Raw genomic sequence first — 20,257 nt, 5'->3', positions numbered from 1 at the left:
TTCATTTGTTCCTCCACTATATTGCCGCCTTTCAATAAAAGTTATCATTGTCGGCTTGATTTTAAAATCACTATTTGGGATTAATAATTGAGCAATCCCACTCTCATACTTGTATGCACCCGGAGTACCCAATTCCTTCAATGTAACCCTTGGGACTTCTCCCATGTTAACTTGCACACACAAACTCAAAGGAAAATATTAATAACACGGCTACAAATGTAGCCAAAAAAGAAAAATCTTTTTGTATTTTCGAAATTTTAGTAAAATAGACTCAACAACAATAGCAAACAACTACGCCATTCCCCGACAATGGCACCATTTTAATCAAGGGTTGAGACTAGGTTGTTGGACTAATCTTCCCTCGGCCAAACAAAATTTGTAATCTCTTAACACACCCTTAATTATAACTAGCATAGGAGTAAGTCGAGGGTCGAACAACTAGGAATGGGAGGTGAATGCTAATGCTAAAGCTAATCTATCAAAAAGAATTTGAAATCTGAAAGATCTGGTTACTATTTGGCAGAATTTGAAATCTGTCAAAAAGAATCTGAAAGATCTGAACACTAAGTATTTTGCTAATGTTGATGAGAAAGTGGATGTGGCTCTTGCCACTTTGAAAGCCATTCAGGACCAGCTTGCTGTAGATTATTCTAATTCTGACCTTCATGTTAAAGAGGTTGAAGCTGTTTCTATGGTGAAGAATTAGATGAATATCCAAGAGTCCATTTATAAGCAGAAATCTATGGTTGATTGGATTAAGCTAGGGGATTCAAATTCTCACTACTTCTTTTCTGTTATGAAGCACAGGCAAGGTAGAAATAGAATTGATTCTATCTTTACTGAAGATGATTTCCATTTGAAAGATCCTGATCTTATTGAAAATGAGATTGTGGGATTCTATAAAGGGCTCCTTGGTTCTAGTGCTAGCTCTCTCCCTGCTGTTTATTTAGCCACTTTTAGGATAGGTTCTCAACTCAGCTCTTGTTCTATTGATATTTTGTCTTCTGTGGTTACTACTTCTAAGATTGATAGTGCTCTAGCTCAGATTGGTGATGATAAGGCGCCGGGAATCGATGGTTTTAATGCTATTTTCTTCAAAAAGGCTTGGCCTATGATCAAAACTGATATCTATACTGCTATCTTCTCTTTCTTTGAGACTAGTGTCATTGCTAAGTAGTGGAATTGTACGACAATCACCTTAGTGCCTAAGGTTCAGCATCCTTCTTATGTTAGAGAGTTTAGGCCTATTGCTTGTTGTACCATGTTGTACAAGCTGATCTCCAAAGTTCTCACAAACAGGATTTCTAAAGTGGTGGGGACTGTTATTAATGATGCTCAAGCTGGGTTTATCCCGGGTAAGCACATTGGTGACAATATTCGTTTGGCTACTGAATTGATCAAAGGCTACTCTCATAAGTTTGTTTCTCCTAGATGCATGATCAAGATTGACTTGAGAAAGGCATATGACTCTGTTGAATGGCCTTTTCTGCAGACTGTTCTAGAAGAGCTTGGTTTCCCTCATTCTGTTGTGAAATGGATTATGACTTATGTCTGCTCTGTCTCTTATTCTGTGATGGTTAATGGCTTTTCTGCTAAACCTTTTTCAGCAAAAAAAGGCCTTAGGCAAGGAGATCATATGTCTCCTTTTCTTTTTGCTCTTTGTATGGAGTACCTCTCTAGGTGCCTTAAGGAAATAACTGGGAATCCTAATTTCAATTTTCATCCTAGATGTGAGAAGTTAGGTATTACCCATATGATGTTTGCTGATGATCTTCTCCTCTTCTCTAGGGCTGATTCCACCTCTATTTAGCTTCTCTTACAGGCTTTCCAGAAATTTTCTTGTGCTTCTGGTCTGGTAGCTAATTTAAGTAAGAGTGAGGTTTATTTTGGAGGTATCCCTGATTCTGATAAAGATCAGCTGCAAACTGTTCTTGGTATGAGTAGAGGTAGTTTGCCTTTTAAATATCTTGGGGTGCCCTTGTCTTCTAAAAAGCTTACTATTGCTTAGTGTAGGCCTTTGGTTGAAAGGGTTACTGCTAGGATTGATTGCTGGACTTCTAGACACTTGTCTTATGCTGGCAGGTTACAGCTTATCAAAAGTGTTCTCTTTGGTATTCAGGCTTATTGGGCTTAGATTTTCATTCTTCCTAAGAAGATTCTTAGGAAAATTGAAGCCAAGTTCAGGGTTTTCCTTTGGACTGGGAAGAACACTTATGCAAAAAAGGTCCCTGTCTCCTGGCATCATATGACTCTTCCTAAGGTTTTTGGTGGCTGGAATATTACCTCTCTCGGCGATTGGAATAAAGCCGCTATTTGCAAGATTCTGTGGGATCTTGCTCACAAATCTTACAATATGTGGGTGAAATGGGTGCATACCTATTATTTCAACAATAGGAATATTTGGACTGCCACTATTCCCAAGAAATGCTCATGGGTTTTGAAGAAAATCTTGACTTACAGAGATATTATTGATGATATTGGTGGCTGGTCCTCTATTTGGAAAAATGGTAAAATGAGTATTGCTAAACTATATGCCCGGATTCGACCTCAGGCTCCTAAAGTAGGGTGGAAAAGAATTATTTGCAACAACCAATCTACTCCTAAGAGTATTTTCATTACTTGGTTAGCTTTGCTTGACAAACTTGCCACTAAGGACAGAATTGTTAAGTGGAATACAAGTTGTGATCCTATTTGCTTTTTCTGCCAGAATACTTGTGAATCTGTCTCTCACTTGTTCTTCTGCTGCCCTTACTCTAAGACTATTTGGGAACAGATTTTGAAGCTTCTTGATGTTAAAAAAGCAGTTCAACCTTTTCACAATGAATTGCAGGAAATCTAGCAGCAAGGGTAGAGTATACTCTATGTGTTTTGCTGAGGCTATTTACAGTATATGGCTGCAGAGGAATAGTTTGATGTTTACGGGTGACTGTAAACCTGAAGATACTGTTTTTCATGACATTATCTATCATGTTGCTATTAGGTGTACATGAACAGACAGAAAGCTGCTTTTAATTCATTAATTTGGTGTTGCAGTTGTCTGGTGTTTTTGTGTGTTCTGGTTGGGTGGCAGCTGGGCAGCAGCCTGCTTTGATTGGTTTTGGCTGTTGTTGGGCTACTGTTGCTGCTCTATTGTGTATTCTGTGTTGCTGTTGTTTCTTGTTGCTGTTGTTTCTTGTTTCAGCTGCGTCTGCACTCTGTGTTGCTATTTGCTGCTTCTGCATTCTGTGTTGTTGTTTGCTGCTTCAGCAGTCTGTGTTGTTGTTTGCTGCTTCTGCATCCTGTATGCTGTCTGCTGATCTGTTGTAATTTCTGTTGCTGTCTTGTTGCAGCTCTGATTCTGTTCTGGTGCTGGTGTTGTGTTGCTGTTCAGTCTGTGTACTGTTCTGGTTGCTGCTGCAGTTTTCTGTTTCTGTTTTGAAGCTGCTGTTTTTGTTGTTGTTGCAGTTTGTTGCTGCCTTTGGTCTGGTGTTGTGTTCAGGGTGGCTGCTAGTGTTTCTGCTCTGGTGGTCTGCTAGTGCTATTGTTCTGAGCTTTGGTCACTGTTGTTTTGGCAGCTGGTTCAGGGGTTTGGGTCTGCTGCTGCCTTGTTGCTGACCCTGAATTTTGCTTGTAGATGCCTTGAGTCTAATAGAAAACCTTTGTTTAGGCTTTTGTTGTTTTGTTGGTTAGTTTGCAGGTCTGTCTACTTCTGGTTGTTTTTTTGATGGTTTTTTTGGGTTGGTTGCCTTGTAGTTTACTGCTAGTGTTGTTGTCTGGTCCTGGTTTCCAGAACCCTTTCTAGAAGGTGGCTGGAAATCTGAGTCTAGTTTTTTCTAGGCCCTTCCTAGAACCCTTCCTAGATGGTGGCTAGGTTGGATCTAGAACTGGTTTTTGGGGGTTGGCCTGTTTTTCAGGTCTTGTGGTGTTCTGGTGGTAGTTATAACTTAGCTCTTGTAAGTTGTAACTTTCTCTCTTTGGTAATAAAATCTTATTTACCAAACCAAAAAAAAAAAAAAAAATCTAATCTATCTCGAAGTAGTGAAGTAAGGTGTGTATATTCTAAATCAATCAAGCCATAGAAATGAAATCAAATATATCAAACACTAGGGTTTAGGATCGACATATACTTGCAATGAATTCAACTAATTGGGATTGGAGATGACTAAGTCGAGTGTTGCGAGGGAAAATCAATTAAGCAATCAAGAGAGTATGGTAGGCTAATCTTCTAGAGGTCAAACTAGTGCCAACTACGAGAGACTCTAGCTAGGAACTTCACAAACCAACTCAATCGACAAATGCGAGCCACAAATCAATTGTCCGTATCAATGTGATCTTACAATGTAATCTAGTGCGAGTATTTAGGTTGATCACTCCTAAATTAAACACATACATCCACATAATCAATCAACCAATTTAATCACAACATCAACTTCATCAATTTCCCCCAATTAGCATAAATCCATTACTCATATATGCTTCACCATTCCCCTAGAAAGAAAACTACTCACAATTCATGGAAATCAATATCAAAACTAAGCTAAACAACAAATTCATCATCATCATCATATTAATCAAGATAAAATAAATCAACTTGAATAATTAACAAAGTAATTGAAATTAAAAACTAAAGATTGCAATAAAGTAAAGAAATCCTTACAAACTTGCTTCAAATCAATGGAGAAAACACTTAGAATCATCAATCTTCAATCATTAATCAAGAACTTCTACAAACTATAGTTTTTCTCTCTACAAAATCTAACCTAATTCTATTCTAATTCTAAAAAAAAACTCTCTCTAATTCTCCCTCTCTAAAAATAGAAGGAAAATCTATATATAGTAAAATTAACAAAGAAAAATTAGTTAGATCGTCCAAAATAGACCCGTACAGGCGCGACAAACTACAAGGGGGAGAGCGGCCGCACAAGACTGGGTACGAAACAGAGACCTAAAGAGGTGCGTCCGCGCCCAAGAGAGGTGCGCCCACACCCGAGAGAGGTGCGCCCGCGCCACCAGGCCGCACAGCCGCGCCATAGTTGCGTGCGCCCGCGCTTGGGAACAGGGTAGCCCCTTTCGCCATCAATTCGATGCTCCTCGTGTGTTCCACTCGATGCTCTTGATAAACACGAGACATGGCAGTTTTAAAACTCCAAGATTGTGTGTTTAACACGAGAATTCGTTCCCGCACGACTTGAATGCACGACCTAAGGTCTAAAGGAACTTGCACTTCTCTATGCTTAAGCTTCAAATGGAGAACATTAGGCATCCTAATTAATGCCAAACTTGTGAAGGGGCCTCGGGAATCTTTGGATAGCGACCATAACCTGAAAAATGAAAGAAAACAAGCAAATAAAAGAGAAAATAGCAAAATAAACCAAGAAATGCATAAAAATAGAAATTCAACTAATAAAATGCAAACTAAAGAAATAAAGAGTAAAATTAAGGAAAAATTAAAGAAAAGAGCTATAAAATAGCATTAAATCCACCCTAAAGAGAACCAAATGAGTGATATAATTGACACTCATCAATAGACTTGATACTTTATGACTTGAAACCGAACTTGTAATCAACTTGATCATAACCGAAAACCGATTAACTCGACTTGATTATGATCCGAACCCGATTATTATCCGACTTGTTTTGAACCTGAAATTGATTATAACTTGTTATCGACCCAAATAGATATTGACCGACAACCGATTTGACCTGACCTGTTAATAACCTGAACCCGAAATAATACTCGACTTAATTAAGTTTTTAATAATAAACACCTAACATAACTTACTACTTACCTGAATCATAGTAATCTGCTTAGTGACATGTAATCAAATTTTACCCAGGTCGTTAAATTAACTTATATTGACCCGCGTTGATATTATTTTAACTTAAAGTGGACATGGATTTCAATTTTGATTAAAAGTTAATTTGAACATGTTATTAAATTTATCGTTAATAGAAATAGCGGAACTTTACACTTTTATTTTAATCTACTTACTTCTATTTTGTATTATACTTTTGAAAATGAAATTGTACTTGTACTAGTACTAAAAATATAATTATGTTTTCATACAATAATTACACTAGCTAGTAGCCTAATATTACATGTCTTTGATGTGAAGTGTGGACTTATGGTTAATAGATATATATACAACATAATAACATATGTTACAAATTTTCAAACAAGTACTTTTTTTTTTTTTTTTTTTGGAAAACTATAATACACATAACATACAGTGTATCCAAAGTAATTATAAACAAAGGGCCGAAAATCTAATATGTAGAATTAAACTTATATGTTGTAACACACCAAGGTGGTTTATGTTACCCACTGAAATACACCATTTCTAAAAAGTTATTCTTAATTTAACAAATACATGCAAAAGTTATAGTATCAAAGGTTATACATGTATGATTAACTAAAATTTGCACAATGCTCAAAGTTAATATATTATTATAAGTTACTAGATACTCATTTATTTTGTTTGTTTTATGAATAAAGTCGTAACAATAAATATAATAAATAAAAAAGAAATAGAAAAGAAGTATTAAGATGTCTATATGGATATCAACCCAATAGTGGTGACAAAATATTGAATAACAACCCAAAAGACAACCTCTAATTAGAGCCTTAGAGGTACAACACCAATCAAAACATAGCAATCCAAACAACGTTTAATTTTAAGTACAACGTCTTCAACTAGCCATCACTAGTCCATCGAATCCTATTTGTGAAAAAATAAAAAGAGTTATAAGATGTAGAAAAAAAATTATTAAAAAAAATTAGTCAAAATAAATAAAAATTTGTACTTACCATAATTAGGAAGAAAATATAATTTCGACACTAACTTCATTACCTTCATCCTCTTCTTCTTCATCATCATAATCAACTAACCAATTTTTAGAAGTAATCAAAACCTCAACATGTGGTGCTGAAAGACAATTTCGCTCCACTTATTCAAGATTCGACCACCCATATTAAAAGATGATTCGGAAGCAACTGAAGTTATGGGAATGGCTAAAATATCTCTTGCCATTTGGGCGAGGATCAGAAATGAAACTAATTGTTCTTTCCAATAATTGAGTATATCAAAATTCTCATTTGGAACTCGAGGCCTTAGTGGCAAATTCATTTATGAATCAATTTCAGATGCTTTACCGCCGATTCTATGCTTAGCGACATTTTCATCAAAATGCTGTAAAAATAGATAATTAAAATTAATTTTTAAAGGAACGTAGTAATGTAAATTGATATTAAATAAGAAAAAAAATATCAGAAATGTTGCTGATCTTAAATGGTCCACGAATGCAAGAGGCAGAAGGGATGTTGATGTACTTCATAAGGATGATGACGATGACAAACATGGTGTAGCAAATTTAGCATAGCAATTATACAATGCAACAAATTCCAAATAAACTGCTTGTGCCTTACTTCCAGACTCATCAATACCATCATCAACATATAATATACCATACAAGGTCTTCACAAAATCAAACTTGTGATGAGGGTCCAACATTACAGCAAAAGACAAAATCATGGACTAATCAGACCAATACTTTTCCAATTTCTTGTGCATCTTCATTGCCATTTCCCTTATCTTACGGGAAAAATTGTCAAAAATAATACAAACTTTGAGCAATCCGCCAAAAACAAGTCAAACTTTTAATTATTTTTTAATAATACAAACTTTAAGGGTTATCCGCTTTAAACAAGTTAAAATCGATTAGTTATCTCATGAATAGGTTATATGGAACACGTGACATTGTATTATTTTTTTAAAAACTAGTAAACAACTTCATAAGATAAATAACAAAATTAACCGGCTAAATACGTTGTAGGTAAAATAACTCGTTTAAAGCACATATCCCGTAAAGTTTTTATTATTTAGAAATAATTAAAAGTTTGACTTGTTTTTAGCGGATCGCTCAAAGTTTGTATAAATTTTGACAAATTTTCCTATCTTAAGATTGTCATGAAAATGTGCATCAATTAAAAGCTTCTCAATACTAACAATATTGGCAAAATAATGGTTAGCAGTAAGGTAATCAGAACCAAAATAGAGTTTAGTAGTCTCAAAAAACGGCTCAAGAAAGTCACATATAGATTGTATGGACTACCAATCACTTGTTGAAAGAACAAACTCAAAGTTATGCTATATGGTAGCAAACAAACTCAAAGGGGTTTCAGCTGTTCATGCTCTTTGAAGCATTAAATAGGCAGAATTCTATCTGGTAGGTGTATCCGTTCTTAACTTCGACTTAAAAAAAGAATTAGATGCTATTACACATTGTTAAAACTTAATTTTCCTTCCGTTAGAGTATGAAATATACTTCACAAGCTCACGAAGTTTAATAATAGGTTCATCAATAACACTCAAACCTTCTTTCATAATTAAATTCAAAATGTGTGCTGAACATCTAATATGAAAGTACATACCATCCATGGGCAAAGAAGAAAGAGCCCTAAATCATTTTGAAGCTTATCAACCATAACATTCATACTACTAGCATTATCAACTGTGATAGGAAAATATTCATGTCAATACCCCCTTCTCTAAGCAACTATAGCCATTGTGAGGAGGAGAAAAATGGTGAAAATTTAGAACTTTTGATCGCAATTTTTAAGTATTATCCACGAAATGGGCAGTAAGAGTAAAATATGCATTTACAGTAAATGCTTGCCACAAATCACAAGTTAAGCAAACTCTAGATGTCAATGCTCCTAATATGTTAGATAATTGTTTTTTTTTTTGGTAAATAAAGATTTTATTACCGAAGAATAGAGTTACACCCTATAAAAGCTAATTTGTAACAAACCCCAAACACCAAAAGACCACAAAGGCCAAAAAAAACCCAAAAACAGTTCCAAATTCAAACCTAGCCACCTTCTAGGAAGGATTCTAGGTAGAACTAGAAACAAAACTACTAGACTCAGGAACCTAGGCACCTTCTAGGAAGGGTACTAAGCACCAGGACCAGACAAAGATCCTAAACAGAATATAATAAAAATCTTTCAGCACTATTACATCTACAAGCAACAAGGAAAATAATATCCTTAATCAAATCACAAAGATATTTTGCAGTTTCTAGTAAACATCAAAGTATTTCTCTATAGCCAAATACAATAGACTGTTTCAGAGAAATACATAAATACCATTCTGCTTCTTGCATAAGTCTTCCTGCAATATCTAGCAATCCATTTCTATTCATCAGAAAAAACTGAGAACATATCTAGTAAAACCCAGAATTTGCAGCATTGAAGACCAGTTTCCCTTAAAAGAGAAAGCCAGGTTACAAAAATGTTCTTTGGAGAAGCCTGGTTGTTGCAAATAATTCTCTTCCAAGGAACTCTGGCCCTGGGGCTTAATGACACTATATAGCTTCCTAATTTGCATTTTTCCATTGACAATGACATTATCTCAACCACCACTATCATTCATAAAATCTCTAGATGCAAGGATCTTCTTCAAAATCTTAGAAGCTTTCTTAGGAATAGGGGCAGTCTACATATCCATACCTGAAAAATAATAGATGTGAACCCATTTTACCTAAAGGTTATCATATTTGCTTGCAAGATCCCATAGAACCTTAGCTATAGCTGCCTTATTCCATTCTTCTAGGGAAGCAATGTTCTAACCCCTACAAGACTTAGGTAAACATAAGAATTTTCAAGCAGCCAAGGCTTTCTTAGTGGGGTTATTACTCTTCCCAGTCCACAAAAAGCGTCTAAATCTGGACTCCATTTCTCTTATGACTTTCTTTGGTAAAATGAAAATCTTAGCCCAAAAGGCTTGAATACCAAAAAGAACACTTTTAATCAGTTGTTATCTGCCAGCATAAGATAGATGTTTGGCACTACACTCATGGATAGTGAGCTTTTTAGAAGAAATAGAAACACCAAGGTACTTAAAAGGCAAGGAACCATTAGCCATTCCCAAACTTGCTGAAGCTCAGATTTCTCCTGCTCCAAAATACCCCCAAAATATGCATCAATTTTGTCCAGATTTGTAGAACTCAGAGGCATAAGAAAACTTTTAGAAACCTTAAAGAGAAGCTTGATAGATCTCAGATTAGCCCTAGTAAAAAGCAACAAATCATCTGTAAACATTACATGAGTAATCCTAAGTTTCTCACACCTAGGATGGAAGTTAAAGTCTGGATTCTTAATCATATCCTGCGAACACTTTGACAAATATTCCATACAAAGAGTTTCAAGAATTTTTGAGATAAATAGGATAAATTGTGATTCCACCAAATTTGTATTCTTAAATATAATACCAAAAGGCAAGGAACAAATTACTAGTTAGGAGTCAAGACAAAGCTTGTAAAATGGATATCAACTATTATTAAGCCATAGACACTAATACTTTGGGAGGAAGATCTTCAATTTACTTAGAACTTAATTTATGATAAAGTTCCCCTAGGTCAGAAAATCTTTATAATGTTATTTATTTGTGTTATTTATATAATATATACAACGGAATATACAACGTTTCTGTATACATGTGATAACAAAGCCTAATAGTCCAAAACCACCGGTAATACTTACAAGTCACACAATGACATGAAACTTGATCAACTGTTCACATCATCAGCTCTCGAAATCAATGGGTAGAAAAAGGAAAGGAAAACATAAGTTCCTTAGGTAAATTTCTAGAAAGGGTCTTAAATCAACAAAATCACCGGTGAGTATATATAAAATGGACTTAATATGGGTATCAAAGTAATTATTATCCATTTCTCTGATGGTAACTTAAAGGGACCCTTGTGAGAATTGAAGTATCATGATTTTGAGTAGGAGAAACATCAATTAACAGTTTGCAAATACTACAATTTCATAAGGATTATATAACATAAGATATAAAGACAAGGTCCATGTTTATACTCACTTTCCCTTCTATCTATGATTACTAAACAAAAACATTTGTGTTTGGATGACAAATGGTACGTGGAGGGAAGGCAAAGGGAGGGGAGAATTGAACTATCATCTTCCTTCTAACTTTCAAACACCGGAAAGATTTAGGTATTTGAAAGAGATGTCTTTCAAATACAATGTAAAACCATTAATTCTTTTGCATTACTTATTCAGTTATTCTTACTCTTAATGACAAGTTACTCGGTTAACCCATCTAAAACCAGCCAAACTTTCAGTTGACTCATAGTTTTAAAGACCATTACACCACTATCATTAAATGAAATAAAAAAGTCACAATAATATCATGAATCCTTTCTTTTAAAGCTCAACTTTCATTGAGCCCATAAGAAAACCAACATGTGAGATAAAGTGTTGTCCCACATTGAAAGAGTGAAAAAATGAACAAGTATATTAGAATGTGTACATTGAACAAAAGAGAAAGTGGTGTCCACTTTATAAGACTAAGGGGCTACTCCCCTCATTGCCATATGGCTTTGAGGTGGAACCTCATTGGTCGTATAAAGTGGACACTTATGACGAGTGTGGCCCAAACCTGTTTATCAGAGCCAGGTTGGGTTAAGTTGTGATCTGGGCTAGTATATTATGGACAACTCACATATGAGGGAGAATGTTGAACCCATAAGAAAACCCACATGAGAGTGAAAGTGTTTTTCCACATTGAAAAAGTAAAAAAGTGAAGAGGTGTATTGGAATGTGTATCCCACATTGAAGAAAAGAGATATTTGTGTCCACTTCATAAGGCTAAGGAGCTACTCCCCTCATTTCCATATATATGATTTTGAGGTGGAACCTCCTTTGTCATATAAAGTGGACACTTACGACTAGTATGGCCCAGGCCCATTTATCAATTTATATGGAAGTTTCGTTGGATAAAGAACCATAAAACACAAAGTAATAAAGCAATCATGTACATGTTTTGATGAAAAAATAGATCAATTTTCAACCATTCTTCACAACAAAAAGTAAACATTTAAAGCGATAAAGCTAATGATAAAAAACAAACGTATTATGCATGACAAAGATTCAAAGAACCCCAAAAAACACAGATTATCAACAATCCACACATAAGAGTAGTATGTGAGCTAGAAAACCTCACCTTACTAATCTTAGGCACAACAGACCTAAGCATATAAAGGCGGTCATAAAGCTTCTTTCTCCTCCGCCTCCCCGCCATCAATTTTTTTACCGGCGACCCCTTCCTCTTCCCCTTCTCCTTCCCATTACTATCACCACCACTTGTCACTATACTATAAGTGTTCAAATTCGAAAAATTCCCATCAAAGTTGCAACTAAACTTACCAAATCGTCATCGTAATCATCATCATTCTTACTACGTGTTATCCTCATTATGCACCAGAACAGTATTTCCATTGCCATCCTCATATTGCTCACCAGAATCATAATTAACTATTGACATACCAAAACTACCCTCATCCTCCTCCCATTATTATCATCATTTCTTTTCCTCTTCCCTCTTCACCCCAAAAGCCCACCACCCAGTTTACCCGACCCAGATAACTTGGATAAGGTCAAAGCCCATTTCTAAAATAAACTGAGCTCACCGGCGATCGTGTCGTGGTGGGGCATATGTAACACACTAGAAATTACTTTTCTTTGAAATACCCATTTGCCTTTTTTTAAAAAAAGTTAAAATAGGAAGATCTAAGACATTACGCCTCTTTGAAAACGACTATGGCAATTACAAAAGACACACAGCGGAAGACTATCTTTAAAGCCATTCAAAATAAGTCAACGTAAAAGTCAACCTAATGAAAGTAAAGTGAAACGAAAAACAACCTACAACTTGGAACCATTGTAGGCCCTTATTAGAACCAAATAAACTTTAAAACCATTGCGTTAGACTCACAAGCTTAATAATAATATGATCAATAAAGAAATAATCACATCATATATAGTCTTATGGAAACTAAGCATGATTCGCTCTTCACTCATGTCCATCATGAATATGCTTCATCACCTGAAAAGCTCCCCTCTACTTGTTACCACTACTCACCATTAGAAAAGGTCATCGTAGGCCAAAGTAAAGACAAGGTCAAACAAACATACAAACACACAATCAGCAATGCTGAGAACATAAGCGTAAACAAAACACACTAGCATGCTTTCACCTATTATCACACAACTTACCTTATTGCACCTGTGACAGGATAAAGTCGTATTTGTAACACCCTAGAAATTCCTTTCCTTTAAAAATACCTATTTTACTCTTTAAAATACGATTTAGGAATATCTAAGACATTACCGCCACCGTGAGAACGGCTAAGGCAATTATCAAAGACACACAGCGGAAGACTTAAATCAAAACCATTCAAAACGAGTCAACTTAAAAGTCAACCAAACGAAAGTAAAGTTAAAACCAAAGTCAAACGAAGTCAAATAAAATCAACCTACAACTTGGAACCATTGAAGGCCCTTATCAAAACCAATTAAATTACGAAAACCTTTGCGTTAGTCTCATACGCGTAACATAATATAATATTTTAAAGCAATAAACCGCATCACAACTAATAGAAACTAGCATGATTCGCTCTTCACTCACCCCGTCATGAATATGCTTCAACACCTGAAAAGATTATCTCCACTTGTCCCCACTACTCTCCATTAAAAATGGGTCATCATAGGGCCAAGATAAAGACATGGCCAAACACACAAACACACACAATCAGCAGAGCTGAGTACATAAGCGTAATTAAACACACTAACATGCTTTCACCTATCAACACACACTTACCTCAATGCACCTGTTTACAAGCACACACAAAAATCAACAAGACACTTTAACTAGACACTAAATAATTCATTTAGCGTTGATTACGCATCGAACGGGTTTCCAACTATACCTCCCCCAATAAATTGAGGTTAACTGACACGGGAGCTAACCGTGCCAGCGAAAAACCTGTGCCACACATAGGTGGCGGAATTCCAGCGCATAATAATAATAAAAAGGAATATACAGCCTCATGTACTCCGTTAGAAGTTATGATCAAATATAAAGTCACATAACTCCCCCCATATGTTCATACTCAAGGTATATACGTTCCAAGAGTTTTGGTGCGTAATCTCTTTCACTTTACGTTATTTACATATAATTAGACTTGGTGATGACTCTCGAAGCATAACTATTCAATCATCAATAATTATTCAATCAACAAACATACCAATTTAATTCTAGAATATTTAGTAACCACATAATATTTAATGTTGAACCCTTTTTAATTCTACCTCAGTGTCAAAGAAACCTTAAACGCATAAAGCGCCAAAAATCCTATCCCTCGGTGTAATAAACACCTTAAGTGCACAAAGGCACCAACATACAATTTATTCCTCGTGTACATAGAAACTTATATAGCTCCTTCTCCATGCTTAAAGCATCAATAAAAATTATATGAACCATAATAAAATTCCTTTTCAATATTCCAAACATAATTAAACAATTAGTTTGATTAAACATGCTCTCTATCAAGCCATAAATAAACATCTGGTTCATAAATAATATTCCAAACTATTAATTTCCATTCAATAACTCATCACAAGTAAATCATGCTTCTCAATTCAATCACTAATAACATCCAAATCACAAATTTCCATTCTAAACCTAGCATGATACTATTTTTAATTAATCAAACACATTTAGCATGCTACTTCATCAACATAACTATGCTAAGTACACAAACGTACCTCAATAAAGCCCTTAAAGTGGCCGAAAACACTACAACAATTCCCGAATCAAGTCTCCTACATAAAGGGACAATAATACTAAATTAATTACCCTTGTATACACAATTTTCAGCAACTTAAACTCACTTTAGACTACTTAAAATAATCAGAAAATTTATTTAAAAACCCCTAATTAAACTCTTCTTTATTGGGTAATTAAATCCTTTTCATAAAACCATCAAAAGTAGTACTTTGGGCAAAATTTCCAGCATTATAGTTTAATTAAAAACTCATCAAAACTCCATAAAGATTCAATCTTTAAGCTTGATTAATACTTCTAATCAATGGGTATATAAAACCCCCAAATTAATTGCAAGTTAGAGCCCTAAAAATCAATACTTTAATAATAAAAACCCTAACTTTCAATGCTTTATAAAATCTGAAATTAAAACACTTCACACTCTAAAATTCACAATCTTTAATTATCAAAACATAATTATAAAACATACTAATCATATTTAAACAATTAAAATCAAAAACCCAAATTATAAATTATTAGAACAATAATTAAAACAAGAGGAGAGAGAAGGGAGGAAGAAAGGTGGTGCGGCGGTGCAGTTTGGGCGACCACCGGCAGGTCGCCGGCGACAGCAGGTGGCTGGCCGGACAACTGGGGGTGGGGCTTCTTGTTTTTACGGGAAGGATGAAGGGGAAAGAAAAGAAAGAAGAAAAAGAAAAAGAAATAAAAGAAAAGAAAATTAAAGGAAAATAAGATAAAGAAAATAAAGAGAAAAGAAAAGTAAGACTAACCTCTTGTGTGGGAAAATTTTTGCGATGAGGCTGGCCAGACAGCAGTGGGGTGGGGCTGCTTGTTTTTACGGGAAGGATGAAGGGGAAAGAAAAGAAAGAAGAAAAAGAAAAAGAAATAAAAGAAAAGAAAATTAAAGGAAAATAAGATAAAGAAAAGGATAATTTTCAAAAAAACCACCCAAAAATGTGTTGAATTTCTAACTAACCACCCAAAAAAATTTTATTTTAAAATACCACCCATTAAATTAATTTTTTGCTCAGATTCCCACCCAATTTGAAAATCCGGTGGTTTTTTAGCTTGTGGGGCCCAGTTTAGTTATTTCCCTTTTTTTTCCCTTTTCTCTCGACTTCACTGTCTTTCACTCTGTTTCTCATTCAATTCTCCCAACTAACCCTATTCTACAATCAAATTTCACTCCTTTTTTCAGCGAATTCCCCCTTTCTTCATAAATTGTTGTGCATTGTTCAATTCAGAACCCTAAATTCGACATTAAAACCCTAATTGTACTTGCAACAGGAATTAATCTAGAGTAATTGCTTGAAGTGGGGTTGTTTAATTGCAAAAAAGTCGCCATCTTTTGCTGTTTACTGGGGACCAGGAGCTTAGGTGAGGAACCTGACAATAGCTCAGTGCAATGGCGTCGAAAGAGGTAAGCAATTTTGTTGTTTGTGTTTACTGTTGAAGGTTGTTGGTTGTTGATGGTATATTTGCAATTATGTGGAAAGTTAGGGTTGTTTGTGTATTTGATTGAGTTATGTATTCTATTACTGTAATTGTTGTTGAATTATTTAATTAGGGATGTACTTAGGAGAGTGAATTAGGCGAATTGTTTACTACTGCTATGTGTAACAAAGTTGCATTTTTTGTGCATGTGAATTGTGTTGAAAGTGCATAATTTTGCTTTATACAATGAACAGGTTGTTGCTGATGTTGATTATGTAGCTGTTAAGGTTAGACTAGGGGGGTGTTTGTGAACAAAAAAATAAAGGGGAAGACATTATGTGGGTATGAGGGTGGCTTTGAATATTGGAGGTACAAGTGTAAAGTTAGTGAGATGTCTGTGAACTTTGTTAGGGAATCTTGCATTTGGGGCTTTGTGAAGTTAGATATGCATGTGCCAAGGCTGTTCAATGTTTGGTATAAGATAAAGGGGAGGACTTGGTCAAGTGGGAAAAAGGAGATTGTGAGTGACAGTGATGTCCAAGGCTTGCTAGAGACAATAAACAAGGATAAGGTTGTTATAGTTTATTGTACTAGCCCTGAAGTGAGTATTGTACAACCCACCCAAAAAACAAAAGTCAAACCTAAGCCCAGTGAAGTGAGGAGGAGCCCTAGGTTTAAGCAGTAGTTGGCAATTAAAGACAAAGAGGAGGCAGAAAAAACCAGCAAAGGGGTAGACGGGGTTGATGAGCATACTGAGAACACCACCACCAAAAAGAAACTGTTCTCTGACAGTGTGAAAGGGAAGAACAAATTGGGTGAAGAGGAAGGTACTTCTAGGCAAACAGGGAAGAAGAAAAAGGGAAAAGCAAAAGGGAAAAGGAAGAAGAAATGTAAGAGTGAGGTGGACTTGGAATCAGACTTTGGATCTGATTCATCAAACTCTAATACTACCATAGAGTGGGAAGTTGGGGAAGAAGAGGGGGATTTTGAGGAGGGGGAGTTTCAAGATCTAGATGACAGTGTGGGCAAGATGTTAGCTGAAGTGAATGCTAGTTTATAATGTGTGCAAGATGACAGTGATAAAGAGTTGCAGCTCCCTGAGTACAACCTTGAGAGTGAACTGTTGAGAAATGAGGTTACTGTAGAGAGAGAGTTTACATCTGACTCTGAGGAGTTGGATAGCCCTAGAGGTTCTGATGAGGAGAAAGACAATTGCCCAACTTTCCATCCACATACTGACTTCAAAAAACCCATTGAATTGGTCAAAGGTCTAAAGTTCCAGAACAAAAAAATTCTGAGGAGAGTTTTAAGGGTTCATGCTATTCAGAATAGGTATGAGTATTGGTATTTGCACAATGACAGTACCAAAGTAACTATTCAGTGCAGAAGGAGGTGTCAGTGCAAGTGGAATTCTAAGAAGTGTAAGCTACCTAAGTGTACTTGTGTAGGGGGGAGAAGATGTCACTTTAGGGTAGTTGCAAGGAGGTCTGTGAACCAAGACTATTGGAAGATTAAGAGTCTGAATTTTAAGCACAAGTATTTCAGAGTTAGGAGCAATTTAAACCTAACTACTGAATTTTTAGCTGAGAAGTACCTTGAGGATTGGAGAAGTGATCCAGGCTGGAAAATAAAGAGCTTTACGAGGAGGGTGCTAGGTGACACTAGCATTGAAATTACATACAATAAGGCTTAGATGGCTAGGGCTAGGGCTAAGTTGCTGATATATGGATCAGCAGCAGAGCAGTATGCTAAAGTTTGGGACTATAGGAAGGCTATCATTAAGTATAGCCCTGGTACTGTGTGCAATGTTGTAGTAGAAGGAGTTGACCAGCCTGAGCCTCCTCAATCCCTGAGAATGTTCATTTGCCTTGCACCTATGGCAAGAGGTTTCCTGTCAGGCTGCAGACCACTGATTGGAGTTGATGGGTGCCATCTCAAAGGCCCTTATCCTGGTCAAATACTAGTTGTAGTTGGTAAAGATGGCAATAATAACATATATCCTATTGCCTGGGCAACAGTTGAGATTGAGAACACACACACTTGGGTGTGGTTCTTAGAGAGTTTAATGAAAGCCTTGAAGGATGAAAATCAAGACCTTGGTTTTACCTTTATGTCTGATAGGCAAAAGGTATACTTCTAAACATTGCATTTATTTTTCTGTTATTCTAAAGATTCATTATTCTAAAGGCCTTGGTTTTATTTTTTTAAATAGGGTTTACTAGAAGCTATGGAGCAGGTGGTGCCTTATGCAGACAAAAGGTATTGTGTGAGGCATATATGGGCAAACTTCAAGCTACAATTTAGTGGTGCAACTTTCAAGGAGTTGTTCTGGTCAGCAGCTAGGGCAACAACTTTGGTATGTTTCTACATTGTTATGGGTGTTTAACTGATTAAATCTATGTGTCTGTGTTATGCAACTATGTATTTGACACTGAAATATGTGTTGTATATCTATGTGTCTGTTTTATGTGTTTTTATGTTGTCTGACTATGTGTATTTGATGGATGTGTGTGGTGTTTCTTGCTTAGTTTGACTTTGAAGTGGCAATGGAATCAATTAAGTTTCTGTCTGAAGAAGCATATGAATATCTAGCTGAGATCCCAGCTCAACACTGGTCCAGACATGCATTTAGTCCATTCCCAAAGTCTAACATGTTGCTCAACAATGTATGTGAGAATTTTAATGCCGTCATCAAAGAAGCAAGGGATAAGCCAATTTTGACTCAGATGGAGTGGCTTTGGAGGTACATGATGAGAAGGAACCATGAGAAATGGGAGAGTTATCAGGAAATGGAAGGTAAGGTTGTTCCTTATGTGAAGAAGACATTTCAAAGGATAGAACCTGCTGCTAGACATTGCATTGTGCAGATTTCAAGGGGTGATACTTATGAGGTAGAGTTGAACTCAGACCTAGTGACAGTTGATCTCAGCAAACAAACATGCTCATGCTACCACTGGGAGCTAACAGGCATCCCATGTGTGCATGCATATGCATGCATCATGGACAAGAGGGCTGAACCTGAAGATTATGTGGATGATGCATATCTTGTGTCCACTTATATGCTTGCATACATGCATGAAGTGGCAGCTATGCCTGGTCCACATCACTGGGAGAAGGTGAAGCTGAGGCAACCTCTGCCACCAGCAGTAAAAATTCAGCCTGGGAGGCCAAAGTCAAAAAAGAGAAAGTTGGAGAAAGGGGAAGTGGTTGGTGGTAACCAGCAAGAGCAGCAACATTTGAAAAGGAGGAGCACTTGCAAGAACTGTGGGCAATTGGGACACTATGCTAAGACATGCAAAAACCCACATGTGGCTCCTGTTGCTTTCTCATCCCCAAAAAAAGAAGGAGGAAGACCTGTTGTGCACAGTGAATGGGTGAATGACCAGAGGAAGAAGAAAGCAGAAAGAGCTTTGAAAGAGGTACAAAATATCCTACATAGCAGTGATTTAGGGTCAAATGTGTTTATTGAGAAGTATCATCCTAATTATTGTTAATTTGGTTGTGCAGAGTGCCCTTGGTGGTACACCAGGACCCAACAGTATTGCTAATAGGAGGTTCCCTCAGGAAGAGCAGCAGAAGAAGCAGCACACTACTCAGCAGTCTCAAAGTCAGCAGACTCTGCATCAAGAGCAGCCTCAGAGTCAACATCAGCAGAGTCAGCAACTACAGCAGACTGACCACCATCGGCTGAGCCAGCTCACTCAAGCATCAGTAACAACATCTCCCACTACCTCAGCCAGACCACCCAGAACAAAGATGAAGCCTCTTAGACTTAGGAAGTAGGCTGTTAGCTCAGAGCAGCCTCTTAGAATTAGGAAGTAGCTTCTGCTGACCCATATATTTGATTTTGCTAAATGTAATTTGATGTGGCTATATTTTTATATGAGCTACAAGACAGTTTAAGTATTAGTATTTTGGACATACGTGGTTGGATTGTTAATTGAGTCCTATATGTTTTGAATTTGACAATAGCACTGATATAGTGCATTATTAGTTGAAATATATGGGTCATTTTGCTGGTTTTTTATACCATTTGCATAGTTATTCAGTTGCTGGTTGTTTAAACCCATTGCATATTTATTAAGTTGGTGGTATTTTAAACTAACAACAACAATAAGATAAACTAAAACAAGTTTTTTTCATTGATAGCATAATAGTACCATTACAAATACTCTTGCTTTAACACCACCTCCCAC

At 36.2% G+C, this 20,257-nt stretch overlaps 2 protein-coding genes across 2 annotated transcripts; both read left to right on the top strand.

Moving 5' to 3' along the window:
- The first annotated feature begins 706 nt into the window (after positions 1-706).
- Positions 707-1,177, top strand: LOC110709200. Its single transcript, XM_021887412.1, has one exon. The coding sequence runs from the start codon at positions 707-709 to the stop codon at positions 1,175-1,177; it is 471 nt and encodes a 156-aa protein (XP_021743104.1).
- Positions 1,178-18,169: 16,992 nt separating this feature from the next.
- On the top strand, positions 18,170-18,942 carry LOC110709199. The gene is made up of 3 exons (XM_021887411.1): positions 18,170-18,417; positions 18,590-18,857; positions 18,929-18,942. The coding sequence occupies exons 1-3, from the start codon at positions 18,289-18,291 to the stop codon at positions 18,940-18,942; spliced, it is 411 nt and encodes a 136-aa protein (XP_021743103.1). The 5' UTR covers positions 18,170-18,288.
- The last annotated feature ends 1,315 nt before the right edge of the window (positions 18,943-20,257 follow it).

The sequence above is a fragment of the Chenopodium quinoa genome, unplaced genomic scaffold, assembly GCF_001683475.1.
Source record: "Chenopodium quinoa cultivar QQ74 unplaced genomic scaffold, ASM168347v1, whole genome shotgun sequence".
Classification (NCBI taxonomy): Eukaryota; Viridiplantae; Streptophyta; class Magnoliopsida; order Caryophyllales; family Amaranthaceae; genus Chenopodium; species Chenopodium quinoa.
This window is presented reverse-complemented; position numbering and strand designations above follow the sequence as displayed.

What these genes read in the sequence shown, in the direction of transcription:
- LOC110709200 (XM_021887412.1), top strand. Translation starts at nt 707, where the DNA reads ATGAATATCCAAGAGTCCATTTATAAGCAGAAATCTATGGTTGATTGG.
- LOC110709199 (XM_021887411.1), top strand. Translation starts at nt 18,289, where the DNA reads ATGGAGCAGGTGGTGCCTTATGCAGACAAAAGGTATTGTGTGAGGCAT. An exon ending in CAGCTAGGGCAACAACTTTG is followed by an intron (nt 18,418 to 18,589) that starts GTATGTTTCTAC and finishes TTTCTTGCTTAG; the next exon opens with TTTGACTTTGAAGTGGCAAT.